Below are 13,321 nucleotides of genomic sequence, written 5' to 3' on the forward strand. Positions count from 1 at the left end.
GCAGTGGCTAGCTTACTACTAGCTAGTAGTTAGTTAGCTGGCTAGCTACTGTTGGGGTTTCCGGTTCAGAGGTAAAGAAAATAGCAGATCCATACCACATTGGGTGAGGCGGGTTGCAGGAGAGTATGTTGAAGTTAAGAAAAAAAATATATATATGTATATATATATACATACATACATGGGACAAGATGAAGACAAAAGACGTCTGACTGCTACGCCATCTTGGATGTTATATGACCGGCCAATGCTGCAGAACAGATAAACTAATTATCATACAGAACCTATAACTCATGCCCTTTTGTCAATAATACAAAACCATTTATTTTTATTTTTTATGGTGTGACCTCAAAGGATGCTCTGGTCCATCTCACACTGATGGTTGCAGACTTAATTAAATTAAATGACTCGGAGCTGGAATATTCTGCCAGTAAGTTAGCAGCAGAACAATCACACACAGGTATGCAAGCATGCGCATGCACTCACCCAAGCACGTACGCACGCATGCACATACGCGCAAGCATGCACACGCACTTTACTGAGAGGACAACTCAGGCTTCATCCCAAATGGCACCCTATTCAAAAGTAGTGCACTAAATAGGGAGCCATTTGGGACAAGACCTAAGACTGGCACTGCTTCCTGACTGTTGTTGACAAGGAGTAATTCTACACCAGCGCACAGTTAATTTAGTCCTGTTTGTTTTTTCTCTGTGTGGTCGAACAAAAAGACACCGTTTACAAGCTGCATCAAAACAGACTACTGGGAGAAAGCCATATCTCTCTTCTGAATCGCTAACATAATCACATTCGGACAAGCATAACATTGTTAACTGTACGGATATACACACAAGCACAAACAAGTATACACACATGCACGCACACACAAGCATACACACACACACACACTCCCTCATTAAGCTTCAGTGGCTTTCCTGCTAGTAGGGCAGCTAAAGGGGAACAAACAGGGTCACAGTAACCTCTGGTACACACACACACACACACAAGTACACATACAAGCATACACACATGCACGCACGCATGCACATACAAACATACACACATACACACACACACACTTAAACACTTGCTCTTTAAGCTTTAGTGGCTCTCCCATTAGTAGGGCTGAAGGGGAACAGACAGTTACCACAGTAACCTCTGGTATAGTGGAGTGAGACCGGCATCCCAGTACTGAATAGTTTTAATTCAACATTCAATGGAGCATAAAGTTCTGCATGCACCGGAAGCAGCAAGGTATTTACCAGAACTGCACTGTGAGTGGCCCTCAGCCCCAGGTCTGGGTTCTGTCCCAAATGGCACTCTATTCCTTTCATAGTGCACAAGGGCCCTGGTAAAGAGTAGTGCACTATAAAGGTGGGTGCCATTTGGGACACATACCTGGTCTGCCCACTTAGCAAGACAAGCTGATTCAGCTGGCCTCAAAAACCACACAGCACTGTAGATGCTGACTAGCCTGGTCCAGTGGTGTAGGCAGAAATTGCTGTGTGGCTGGGCATGAGTAAAAGTGACAGGGCCAACATTTTCCAGCAAAAATACCCTGACATATTTACAAGCAAATTTGTGCAATCACATTGCATAATTTAACACATAGCACAGGTTAAATGTGACCACAAATTTCCCTTGGGAAACAAGCCCATTATTAGGCCTATTGCCAAGTAGGCAGCGCAACTACACCATAATTACTGTCAACACCACTGAAAAAAAACAGGCTGTCTGTCCGAATCCGACAGTAAACAAACAATGAAATAGGCTACACAACGTCATAGGCGGTGCGTGAGTTCCATGTTTGGGGAAGCAGCTTAGTCCCAGCTAGAGGAAAACAATTTTAGGGGGATTCGGGAAAAAATGTGGCTTTTATAAACACATTTAATGCAATTCTACGACACTACATGTCTGGAGACACTATTAGAATCTTTAATAATAGGCATTTTACAAAAATGATTGGGTAGGTCTACTCTGCTGATACTGACAAACTGAGATTAATAGAAACGACCTTGTCTTGAATGCAACCATCTAATCTAGGCCTACAAAAAAGGGAGACACATATTATACAATTTCAGGAAATTATTGTTCTAAACGTTCCAGTGACTGACTCATCCAATGATAAAGACAGTGAATATGCGCACTGTCACACCCTGATCTGTTTCACCTGTCATTGTGATTGTCTCCACCCCCTCCAGGTGTCACTTATTATCCCCGGTGTATATATCCCTGTGTTTCCTGTCTCTCTGTGCCAGTTCGTCTTGTTTGCTAAGTCAACCAGCAGTTTTCCTTGCTCCTATTTTTCCCAGTCTTTTTTGGTTCTATTCCTCCTGGTTTCGACCCTTGCCTGTCCTGACTCCGTACCCGCCTGGCCCGACCACTCTGCCTGTTCTGTCTTCAAGCCTGCCTATCCCCTTGTACTGTTTGGACTCTGATCTGGTTACTGAACCCCTGCCTAGACTGCCCTTCATCTGGTACTGTTTTGGACCCGGTTTATGAACTCTCGCCTGTCCCCGACCTACCTTTTGCCTACCCCTTGGATTAATAAATATTGGCGCTCAACCATTGCTTCCTGTGTCTGCATTTGGGTCTCGCTTTGTGTCCTTATACACTCACCAGGGATATGGTCGACACTCTCCACTAGTGTGAAGAGATTAGTCCTGGTGTAGCCTACTAATGGGAATAAACTTTAGGCTGCCAGTATGATACTGTGAAAACTGGAATATTTTTAGTGTACACTACAATTCTTTTAAAAATAATTAGAAAGAATCATTCGGAATATATGTGACTTCTGTTTATGCCGCGATTTAACTTTTAAATGTTGCAATAGGCCTAGGGTTATTTTAGATGCTTCTCACTGACAGTCGCAACTCGCTGCCGAAATTGCAGATTGACTGTAGGCTTCTCACTGACAGTCGCAACTCGCTGCCGAAATTGCAGATTGACTGTAGGCTTCTGATTTACCATATAATTGCGCAGGAACCTCCTACTGCATTTTCAACTGTTCTGATGAGTCATATATATTTTAAGCCAGCTTGATTGGGTGGGCCATTATTAAATCTAGCAGGGCCTGGTCCCAGACCGGTTTGTGCTTTCTAGTGTTTGGCCATACAGCCTAAACAGATCTGGGACCAGGCTCTATATGTTGACCTGAACAGACCAGCAAATAAACTAGAACCAGGCCTGTCAACACTTCCACCTTTCAAAACTGTCAACACTGTTAACACATTTGGGCTCCTGAGTGGTACAGCGGTCTAAGGCACTGCATCTCAGTGCTTGAGGTGTCACTACAGACACCCTGGTTCGATTCCAGGCTGTATGACAACCGGCCGTGATTGGGAGTCCCATAGGGCGGCGTACGATTGGCCCAGCGTCATCCGGGTTTGGCCGGTGTAGTCCATCATTGTAAATAAGAATTGTTTTTAACTGACTTACCTAGTTAAATACAAATAACAAATAAAATAAAAAATTGCCAACACACTCCCAACACTGTCAACATTGTCATGAAATAGTGCAGTATGTTTACAGTATGTACTGTGTGAGTGTCTGTGTATTGTGTACAAACAACTCACCCAGCAGGTGTTTGAGGAGAGCCTGGTTCTGGTCCCAGATGCTGTTGAAGGTGCTCCAGCGAGAGCGTCCGTCAGGGAGAGGGTTCTTGCGTACCCAGCCCCCGCAGGCGTACTGGTAGAAGTCATGGCAGGGGTCAGCGCTGCGGTCCAGGGCCTCTACGATCTTACTGGCCACCGTAATACAGGCCTCAGTCAGACACAGGCTCCGCGCTGGGTCTGCTTTCAAGGTAGAAAAACTGAATTCTATAATGCTTTATAAAGCCTGCTGGTACAGTATAATGCTTTATGATGTGGTTATAATGCAAGTTCACAAGACTTTTGTCAAGCATGTATGACTCCATAATGTCTTAATAATCACTCATAATGATACTGCTAAACACCAGCCAGCTGAAATGTTGATACACAGAGAGACATAACATATTATAAGCCTTATTATAAGACATAACATGTGTGTGCTTGTGTGTGTGCTTGCGTGCTTGTGTCCGTGCGTGTAACCAAAGGCCTCGCCTGTGTTGTAGCGCATGCCCAGCGTGACAGCACATCCGAACAGGGCGAGGAGAGAGCAGAGCAGCACACCAGCCAGCACTACCTCCATTTGGGTCCTCCTGCCCAGGGGACCGAGGAGCTGGATGCCGCCCTTCCGAAAGCCAACCTGTGGAGCCAGAGCATGAGCATGAGCCATCACATGTATCACAGACATAGTCAAGAGGGCCTCCATTCATGCAGAGCTGTGGTGAAGTTCTAACACTCCCGGCACATATCCCATCGGAGACCGGGGTTCAATCCCTTCCCACAGTTTTTCCCCACATCCCTGTATACCCATCTGATTTTCACACTGTCTAAATAAACATATCCAGTGCATTCGAAAAGTATTCAGGCCCCTTGTGTCAGGGCTTTCTGAAGGATCGGACCAATACGCAGCATGATCGTAGTTCCACATCTTTTATTGATTCGTGAAACCGAATGCCATATACAATAAACTACAAAACAATAAAGCCATGACGCAGAGCAGGAAAACACACTACTCACAACTAACAACCCACAGCATACAATAAGAAAACCCCCTACCTAAATACGATCTCCAATCAGAGGCAACAAGAAACAGCTGCCTCCAATTGGAGATCAACCCCAAACAACACCCGACATAGAAACAGAAAACCTAGAACCCACAACATAGAAATAACAACATAGACTGTCAAACACACACACCCCTGTCACGCCCTGACCCATCTACTATAAAAAATGACCTCTTACACTGCTCAGGACGTGACACCTTGACTTCTTCCACATTTTGTTATGTTCAAGTCTTATTCTAAAATTGATAAAATCATTTTTTTCACCCTCATCAATCTACAAACAATACCCCATTATTGGGCGGCATGTAGCCCCGTGCTCGAATCCCCGAGCTGAGAAGGTAAAAATCTGTCGTTCTGCCACTGAACAAGGCAGTTAACCCACTGTTCCCCGGTAGGCCGTCATTGTAAATAAGAATTTGTTCTTAACTGACTTGCCTAGTTAAATAAAGGTAAAACATTTTCTTTAAAGAGGCGACTCCGGGATGCTGGCCTTCTAGGCAGAGTTCCTCTGTCCAGTGTCTGTGTTCTTTTACCCATCTTAATCTTTTCTTCTTATTGGGCAGTCTGAGATATGGCTTTTTCTTTGCAACTCTGCCTTGAAGGCCAGCATCCTGGAGTCACCTATTCACTGTTGACGTTGAGACTGGTGTTTTGCGGGTACTATTTAATGAAGCTGCCAGTTGAGGACTTGTGAGGCATCTGTTTCTCAAACTAGACACTCTAATGTACTTGTCCTCTTACTCGGTTGTGCACCAGGGCCTCCAACTCTTCTTTCTTGTCACGTCCTGACCAGTATAAGGGTTATTTGTTATTGTAGTTTGGTCAGGACGTGGCAGAGGGTATTTTGTTTATGTGGTTCGGGGTGGTGATTTATGTAGTAGGGTGTTTGATTTATTATTTCCGGGTTTTTGGGGTTATGTTCTAGGTTTGTATTTCTATGTGGTCTCTAGTCTTTTGTATTTCTATGTCTAGTTTATTGGGGTTGGACTCTGAATTGGAGGCAGGTGTTTTCTAGTTGCCTCTGATTGAGAGTCCTATATATGGGTATGTGTTTGGTTAAGTGTTTGTGGGAGATTGTTTCTTGTTTATGCCTGTGTGAGCCTGACAAGACTGTGTTGTTGTTCGTGAGTTCTTCGTGTTGTTATTTTGGTGTTCTCTTTATTTAAAAATAAATACAAGATGAGCATCCACATTCCTGCTGCGTTTTGGTCCTCTATCCCCGACGACAACCGTTACAGAATCTCCCACCAAATAAGGACCAAGCAACGGAGGGACGATCGTGAGAAGTGGACGTGGGATGAGATTATGGCCGGAGAAGGTCCATGGAGGAAGTGGAGCGAAGACGGGGAACGCTACAGGGGAACACGACTGGCGTTTAAGCCCGAGAGGCAGCCCCAATCATTTTTTTGGGGGGGGCACACGGGTAGTTTGGCTGGGCGAGGATTGAGCCCCAGGCCAAATCCCCGTACCTGTTCTGGGCAACCAGTGACTGGACAGGTCCCGTGCTTCGGGGTAATGGGTACTGTGGTGAGGCCAAGTATTTTTAGGCCAGTACGCGCAGTACCAGCGCCCCGCATCCAGCCAGTAAGAGCGATGCCAGTTCTGCGCTCGAGACCGCCAGTACGCCTCCACGGCCCAGTCCGACTCGTCCTGTTCCCGCTCCCTGCACTAGCCCTGAGGTGCGTGTTTCCAGGCTGATACCTCCAGTACCAGCACCACGCATCAGGCTTCTAGTGCGTCAACCCAGTCCGACTCAGCCTGTTCCTGCACTAGCCCTGAGGTGTGTGTTCCCAGGCTGATACCTCCAGTACCAGTACCACGCATCAGGCTTTCAGTGCGTCAACCCAGTCCGACTCGGCCTGTTCCCGCTCCCCGCACTAGCCCTGAGGTGCGTGTTCCCAGGCTGATACCTCCAGTACCAGCACCACGCATCAGGCTTCTAGTGCATCAACCCAGTCGGACTCGGCCTGTTCCCGCTCCCCGCACTAGCCCTGAGGTGCGTGTCCCCAGACTGGCACATCCAGTACCAGTACCACGCATCAGGCTTCCAGTGCATCAGCCCAGCCTCGAGAGTTCGGCAACAGTGTGCAGTCCAGAGTATCCGGCAACAGTGTGCAGTCCAGAGTATCCGGCAACAGTGTGCAGTCCAGAGTATCCGGCAACAGTGTGCAGTCCAGAGTATCCGGCAACAGTGTGCAGTCCAGAGTATCCGGCAACAGTGTGCAGTCCAGAGTATCCGGCAACAGTGTGCAGTCCAGAGTATCCGGCAACAGTGTGCAGTCCAGAGTATCCGGCAACAGTGTCTAGACCGGAACCGATGGAGTCTGCCTGTGACCCGGAACCGAGGGAGTCTGCCTGTGACCCGGCAATAAATATGATTAACTGTGTATCAAATGAGTCTGCCTACGGTGTGGAACGGAAGAGGTCTGCCTACGATCCAGAACGATGGGAGTCTGCCTACGACCCGAAACTGAGCAAGTCTGTCTGCATTCTGGAGGACAGTAGGCCGGAGCCAGAACCACCTCCTGTATAGGTGGTTTGGGGAGGGGGGGTGTAGCACAAGTGCCGTCGGTGACGGCAGCCACCCTCCCTTCCCTCCCTTTAGTTTAGGGGGATTTTTTTTGGGGGGGGGGGGGTTTGTTTATTTATGAGGTGCATCCGGGGTCGGCACCTTTAGGGGGGGGGGGGGTACTGTCACGTCCTGACCATTATAAGGGTTATTTGTTATTGTAGTGTGGTCAGGACGTGGCAGAGGGTATTTTGTTTGTGGTTCGGGGTGGTGATTTATGTAGTAGGGTGTTTCATTTATTGTTTATGGGGTTATGTTCTAGGTTTGTATTTCTATGCGGTCTCTAGTCTTTTGTATTTCTATGTCTAGTTTATTGGGGTTGGACTCTCAATTGGAGGCAGGTGTTTTCTAGTTGCCTCTGATTGAGAGTCCAATATATGGGTATGTGTTTGGTTAAGTGTTTGTGAGAGATTGTTTCTTGTTTTGCCTGTGTGAGCCCGACAATACTGTTTTGTTGTTTGTGAGTTCTTCGTTTTGTTGTTTTGGTGTTCTCTTTATTTAAAAATAAATACAAGATGAGCATCCACATTCCTGCTGCGTTTTGGTACTCTATCCCCGACGACAACCGTTGCATTTCTATTCTGGTTCGAGACAGTTTGCGCTGTTCTGTGAAGGGAGTAGTACACAGCCTTGTACGAGAGCTTCAGTTTCTTGGCACTTTCTCACATGGCAGAGCCTTCATTTCTCAGAACAAGAATAGACTGACGAGTTTCAGAAAAGTCATTTGTTTCTGGCCATTTTGAGCCTGTAAACGAACCCACAAATGCTGATGCTCCAGATACTCAACTAGTCTAAAGAAGGCACGTTTTATTGCTTCTTTAGTCAGGACCACAGTTTTCAGATGTGCTAACATAAACTTGGATTAGCTAACACAACATGCTATTGGAACACAGGAGTGATGGTTGCTGATAATGGGCCTCTGTACGCCTATGTACAGTTGAAGTCGGAAGTTAACATACACTTAGGTTGGAGTCCTTAACTAGTTTTTCAACCACTACACACATTTCTTGTTGTACTGAACTATAGTTTGGGCAAGTTGGTTAGGACATCTACTTTGTGCATGACACAAGTAATTTTTCCAACCATTGTTTACAGACAGATTATTTCACTTAATTCACTGCATCACAATTTCAGTGGGTAAGAAGTTTACATACACTGAGTTGACTTTGCCTTTAAACAGCTTGGAAAATTCCAGAAAATGATATCATGGCTTTACAAGCTTCTGATAGGCTAATTGACATCATTTGAGTCAATTGGAGGTGTACATGTGGATGTATTTCAAGGCCTACCTTCTAACTCAGTGCCTCTTTGCTTGACATCATGGGAAAATCAAAAGAAATCAGCCAAGACCTCCCAAAAAAATTGTAGACCTCCACAAGTCTGGTTCATCCTTGGGAGCAATTTCCAAACGCCTGAAGGTACCACATTCATCTGTACAAATAATAGTACACAACTATAAACACCATGGGACCACGCAGCCGTCCTACCACTCAGGAAGGAGACGTGTTCTGTCTCTTAGAGATGAACGTACTTTGGTGCGAAAAGTGCAAATCAATCCCAGAACAACAGCAAACGACCTTGTGAAGATGCTGGAGGAAACAGGCACAGCGTATATCCACAGTAAAACGAGTTCTATATATCGACATAACCTGAAAGGCTGCTTAGCAAGGCTGCTCTGAAAGGCTGCTCATCATAAAAAAGCCAGACTACGGTTTGCAACTGCAAATGGGGACAAAGATTGTACTTTTTGGATAAATGTCCTCTGGTCTGATGAAACAAAAATAGAACTGTTTGGCCATAATGACCTTCATTATGTTTGGAGGAAAAAGTGTGAGGCTTGCAAGCCAAATAACACCATCCCAACCGTGAAGCATGGGGGTGGCAGCATCATGTTGTGGGGGTGCTTTGCTGCAGGAGGGAGTGGTGCACTTCACAAAATAGATGGCATGATGAGGCAGGAAAATTACGTGGATATATTGAAGCAACATCTCAAGACATCAGTCAGGAAGTTAAAGCTTGGACGCAAATGGATCTTCCAAATGGACAATGACCCCAAGCATACTTCCAAAGTTGTGGAAAAATGGCTTAAGGACAACAAAGTCAAGGTATTGGAGTGGCCATCACAAAGCCCTGACCTCAATCCCATAGAAAATTTGTGGGCAGAACTGAAAAACCGTTTGCGAGCAAGGAGGCCTACAAACCTGACTCAGTTACACCAGCTCTGTCAGGAAGAATGGGCCAAAATTCCCCCAACTTACTGTGGGAAGCTTGTGGAAGGCTACCCAAAATGTTTGATCCAAGTTAAACAATTTGAAGGCAATGCTACCATATACTAATTGAGTGTACGTAAACTTCTGACCCACTGGGAATGTGATGAAATAAATAAAAGCTGAAATAAATCATTCTCTCTACTATTATTCTGACATTTCACAATCTTAAAATAAAGTGGTGATCCTAACTGACCTAAGACAGGGAATTTTTACTAGGATTAAATGTCAGGAACTGTGAAAAACTGAGTTGAAATGTATTTGGCTAAGGTGTATGTAAACTTCCGACTTCAACTGTAGATATTTCATTAAAAAAATCAGCCGTTTCCAGCAACAATAGTCATTTACAACATACTTTACTTTACAGCACTGCTTATATAGACAGGTGTGTGCCTTTCCAAATCATATCCAATCAATCGAATTTACCACAGGTGGACTCCAATAAAGTTGCAGAAACAGAATGCACTTGAACCTAATTTCAAGTACCATAGAAAAGTGTCTGAATACTTCCGTAAATTAGGTATTTCTGTTTTTATTTGGAATAAATTTAGAATATTTTAGAAAAAACTGTTTTTATGAGAGAAAAATATATCTTTTTTAAATCCATTTTAGAATATGACTGTAAAATAAAAAAATTGGAAAAAGTGAAGAGGTCTGAATACTTTCCGAATGCACTGTATATATACACTGCTCAAAAAAATAAAGGGAACACTTAAACAACACAATGTAACTCCAAGTCAATCACACTTCTGTGAAATCAAACTGTCCACTTAGGAAGCAACACTGATTGACAATAAATTTCACATGCTGTTGTGCAAATGGAATAGACAACAGGTGGAAATTATAGGCAATTAGCAAGACACCCCCAATAAAGGAGTGGTTCTGCAGGTGGGGACCACAGACCACTTCTTAGTTCCTATGCTTCCTGGCTGATGTTTTGGTCACTTTTGAATGCTGGCGGTGCTTTCACTCTAGTGGTAGCATGAGACGGAGTCAACAACCCACACAAGTGGCTCAGGTAGTGCAGCTCATCCAGGATGGCACATCAATGCGAGCTGTGGCAAGAAGGTTTGCTGTGTCTGTCAGCGTAGTGTCCAGAGCATGGAGGCGCTACCAGGAGACAGGCCAGTACATCAGGAGACGTGGAGGAGGCCGTAGGAGGGCAACAACCCAGCAGCAGGACCGCTACCTCCGCCTTTGTGCAAGGAGGAACAGGAGAAGCACTGCCAGAGCCCTGCAAAATGACCTCCAGCAGGCCACAAATGTGCATGTGTCTGCCCAAACGGTCAGAAACAGACTCCATGAGGGTGGTATGAGGGCCCGACGTCCACAGGTGGGGGTTGTGCTTACAGCCCAACACCGTGCAGGACGTTTGGCATTTGCCAGAGAACACCAAGATTGGCAAATTCGCCACTGGCGCCCTGTGCTCTTCACAGATGAAAGCAGGTTCACACTGAGCACATGTGACAGACGTGACAGTCTGGAGACGCCGTGGAGAACGTTCTGCTGCCTGCAACATCCTCCAGCATGACCGGTTTGGCGGTGGGTCAGTCATGGTGTGGGGTGGCATTTCTTTGGGGGGCCGCATAGCCCTCCATGTGCTCGCCAGAGGTAGCCTGACCGCCATTAGGTACCAATATGAGATCCTCAGACCCCTTGTGAGACCATATGCCGGTGCGGTTGGCCCTGGGTTCCTCCTAATGCAAGACAATGCTAGACCTCATGTGGCTGGGGTGTGTCAGCAGTTCCTGCAAGAGGAAGGCATTGATGCTATGGACTGGCCCGCCCGTTCCCCAGACCTGAATCCAATTGAGCACATCTGGGACATCATGTCTCGCTCCATCCACCAACGCCACGTTGCACCACAGACTGTCCAGGAGTTGCCGGATGCTTTAGTCCAGGTCTGGGAGGAGATCCCTCAGGAGACCATCCGCCACCTCATCAGGAGCATGCCCAGGCGTTGTAGGGAGGTCATACAGGCACGTGGAGGGTCATACACACTACTGAGCCTCATTTTGACTTGTTTTAAGGACATTACATCAAAGTTGGATCAGCCTGTAGTGTGGTTTTCCACTTTCATTTTGAGTGTGACTCCAAATCCAGACCTCCATGGGTTGATAAATTGGATTTCCATTGATTATTTTTGTGTGATTTTGTTGTCAGCACATTCAACTATGTAAAGAAAAATTTATTTAATAAGATTATTTCTTTCATTCAGATCTAGGATGTGTTGTTTAAGTGTTCCCTTTATTTTTTTGAGCAGTATATTTTTAACCCTCCATTCCTCTTTCCGAGCGACTTTCTAATGAATGAAATATCACTATTAAGTTAATCTTGGAACGGAGAATACAATTTTGCAAGAGCACAGGCCAGCTCTCGATTTGGCAGTCAGTCTTTCACGAGGGACTACTTTGAATTATCAATTTAGTGTAGTTTAAGAAAATGTAAAAAGTTTCAAAAAGGACATTGTTTTGCACTTAGGAAGGGTGGATGTGGGGATTGAACCCCGGTCTCGGGTGGGGATTAAAAATATAAGTAAAATTACTAGAACTGAATTTGCTGATAGCTTTTTCTGAGGAATAATGTAATTACTATGACTGAGATATGTATTTGTCCCACCTTACCGTCTTAAGATGAATGCACTAACTGTAAGTCGCTCAGGATAAGAGTGTCTGCTAAATGACAATTTTTTTTATTTAAATGTAAAATGGGGGTATTATATGTGACTCAGGGATTGACATTTAAGTCTGAACGGCAATTCCCAATAGGGCAAACCAGGAGTATTTTTTGGTTGCCGAAGATTATGATAACTTGCTTGAAAATGTAAATTAGTCATTTATACCCAGAAGTGCCAAATCCAATGAGTATACTAAACATTAGGAACAACTTCCTAATATTGAGTTGAACCCCCCCCCCTTGTGCCCTCAGAACAGCCTTAATTCATCGAGGCATGGACTCTACAAGGTGCCAAAAGAGTTCCACAGGGATGATGGCCCATGTTGACTCCAGTGCTTCCCACAGTTGTGTCAAGTTGGCACAATGTCCTTTGGGTGGTGGACCATTCTTAATACACACGGAAAACTGTTAAAACCTGTTAGGGACAGATGTTCCGCTAGCGGAACGCCTCACCAATATCCAATTGTATAGCATGGCGCGAAATACAAATACCTCAAAAATGCTATAACTTCAATTTCTCAAACATATGACTATTTTACAACATTTTAAAGACAAGACTCTCCTTTATCTAACCACATTGTCCGATTTCAAAAAGGCTTTACAGCGAGAGCAAAACATTAGATTATGTCAGGAAAGTACCCTGCCAAAAATAAATCACACAGCCATTTTCAAAGCAAGCATATATGTCACAAAAACCAAAACCACAGCTAAATGCAGCACTAACCTTTAATGATCTTCATCAGATGACACGCCTAGGACATTATGTTATACAATACATGCATGTTTTGTTCAATCAAGTTCATATTTATATCAAAAAACAGCTTTTTACATTAGCATGTGATGTTCAGAACTAGCATACCCACCGCAAACATCCGGTGAATTTACTAATTTACTCACGCTAAACGTTGACAAAAAACATAACAATTATTTTAAGAATTATAGATACAGAACTCCTTTATGCAATCGCGGTGTCAGATTTTAAAATAGCTTTTCGGTGAAAGCACAGTTTGCAATATTCTGAGTACATAGCCCGGCCATCATGGCTAGCTAATTTGACACCCACCAAGTTTGGCCCTCACCAGACTCAGATTTACTATAAGAAAAATTGGATTACCCTTGCTGTTCTTCGTCAGAATGCACTCCCAGGACTTCTACTTCAACAAC

General features: G+C 44.8%; 1 protein-coding gene across 4 annotated transcripts in view; it reads right to left on the minus strand.

Annotated features, from left to right (window-relative positions):
* ece2b (endothelin converting enzyme 2b) overlaps positions 1-13,321 on the minus strand; it is a 77,954-nt gene that overhangs the window by 38,215 nt on the left and 26,418 nt on the right. For all 4 annotated transcript variants that reach the window (XM_014161965.2, XM_014161964.2, XM_014161966.2 and 1 more), the window contains 2 exons: positions 4,077-4,221; positions 3,570-3,785 (listed from right to left, as the gene is read on the minus strand). In XM_014161965.2, the coding sequence (XP_014017440.1) occupies positions 3,570-3,785; positions 4,077-4,221 (361 nt within the window). The remainder of the gene's footprint in view (positions 1-3,569; positions 3,786-4,076; positions 4,222-13,321) is intronic.

Source organism: Salmo salar, chromosome ssa20 (assembly GCF_905237065.1).
Source record: "Salmo salar chromosome ssa20, Ssal_v3.1, whole genome shotgun sequence".
In the NCBI taxonomy this organism is placed as follows: domain Eukaryota; kingdom Metazoa; phylum Chordata; class Actinopteri; order Salmoniformes; family Salmonidae; genus Salmo; species Salmo salar.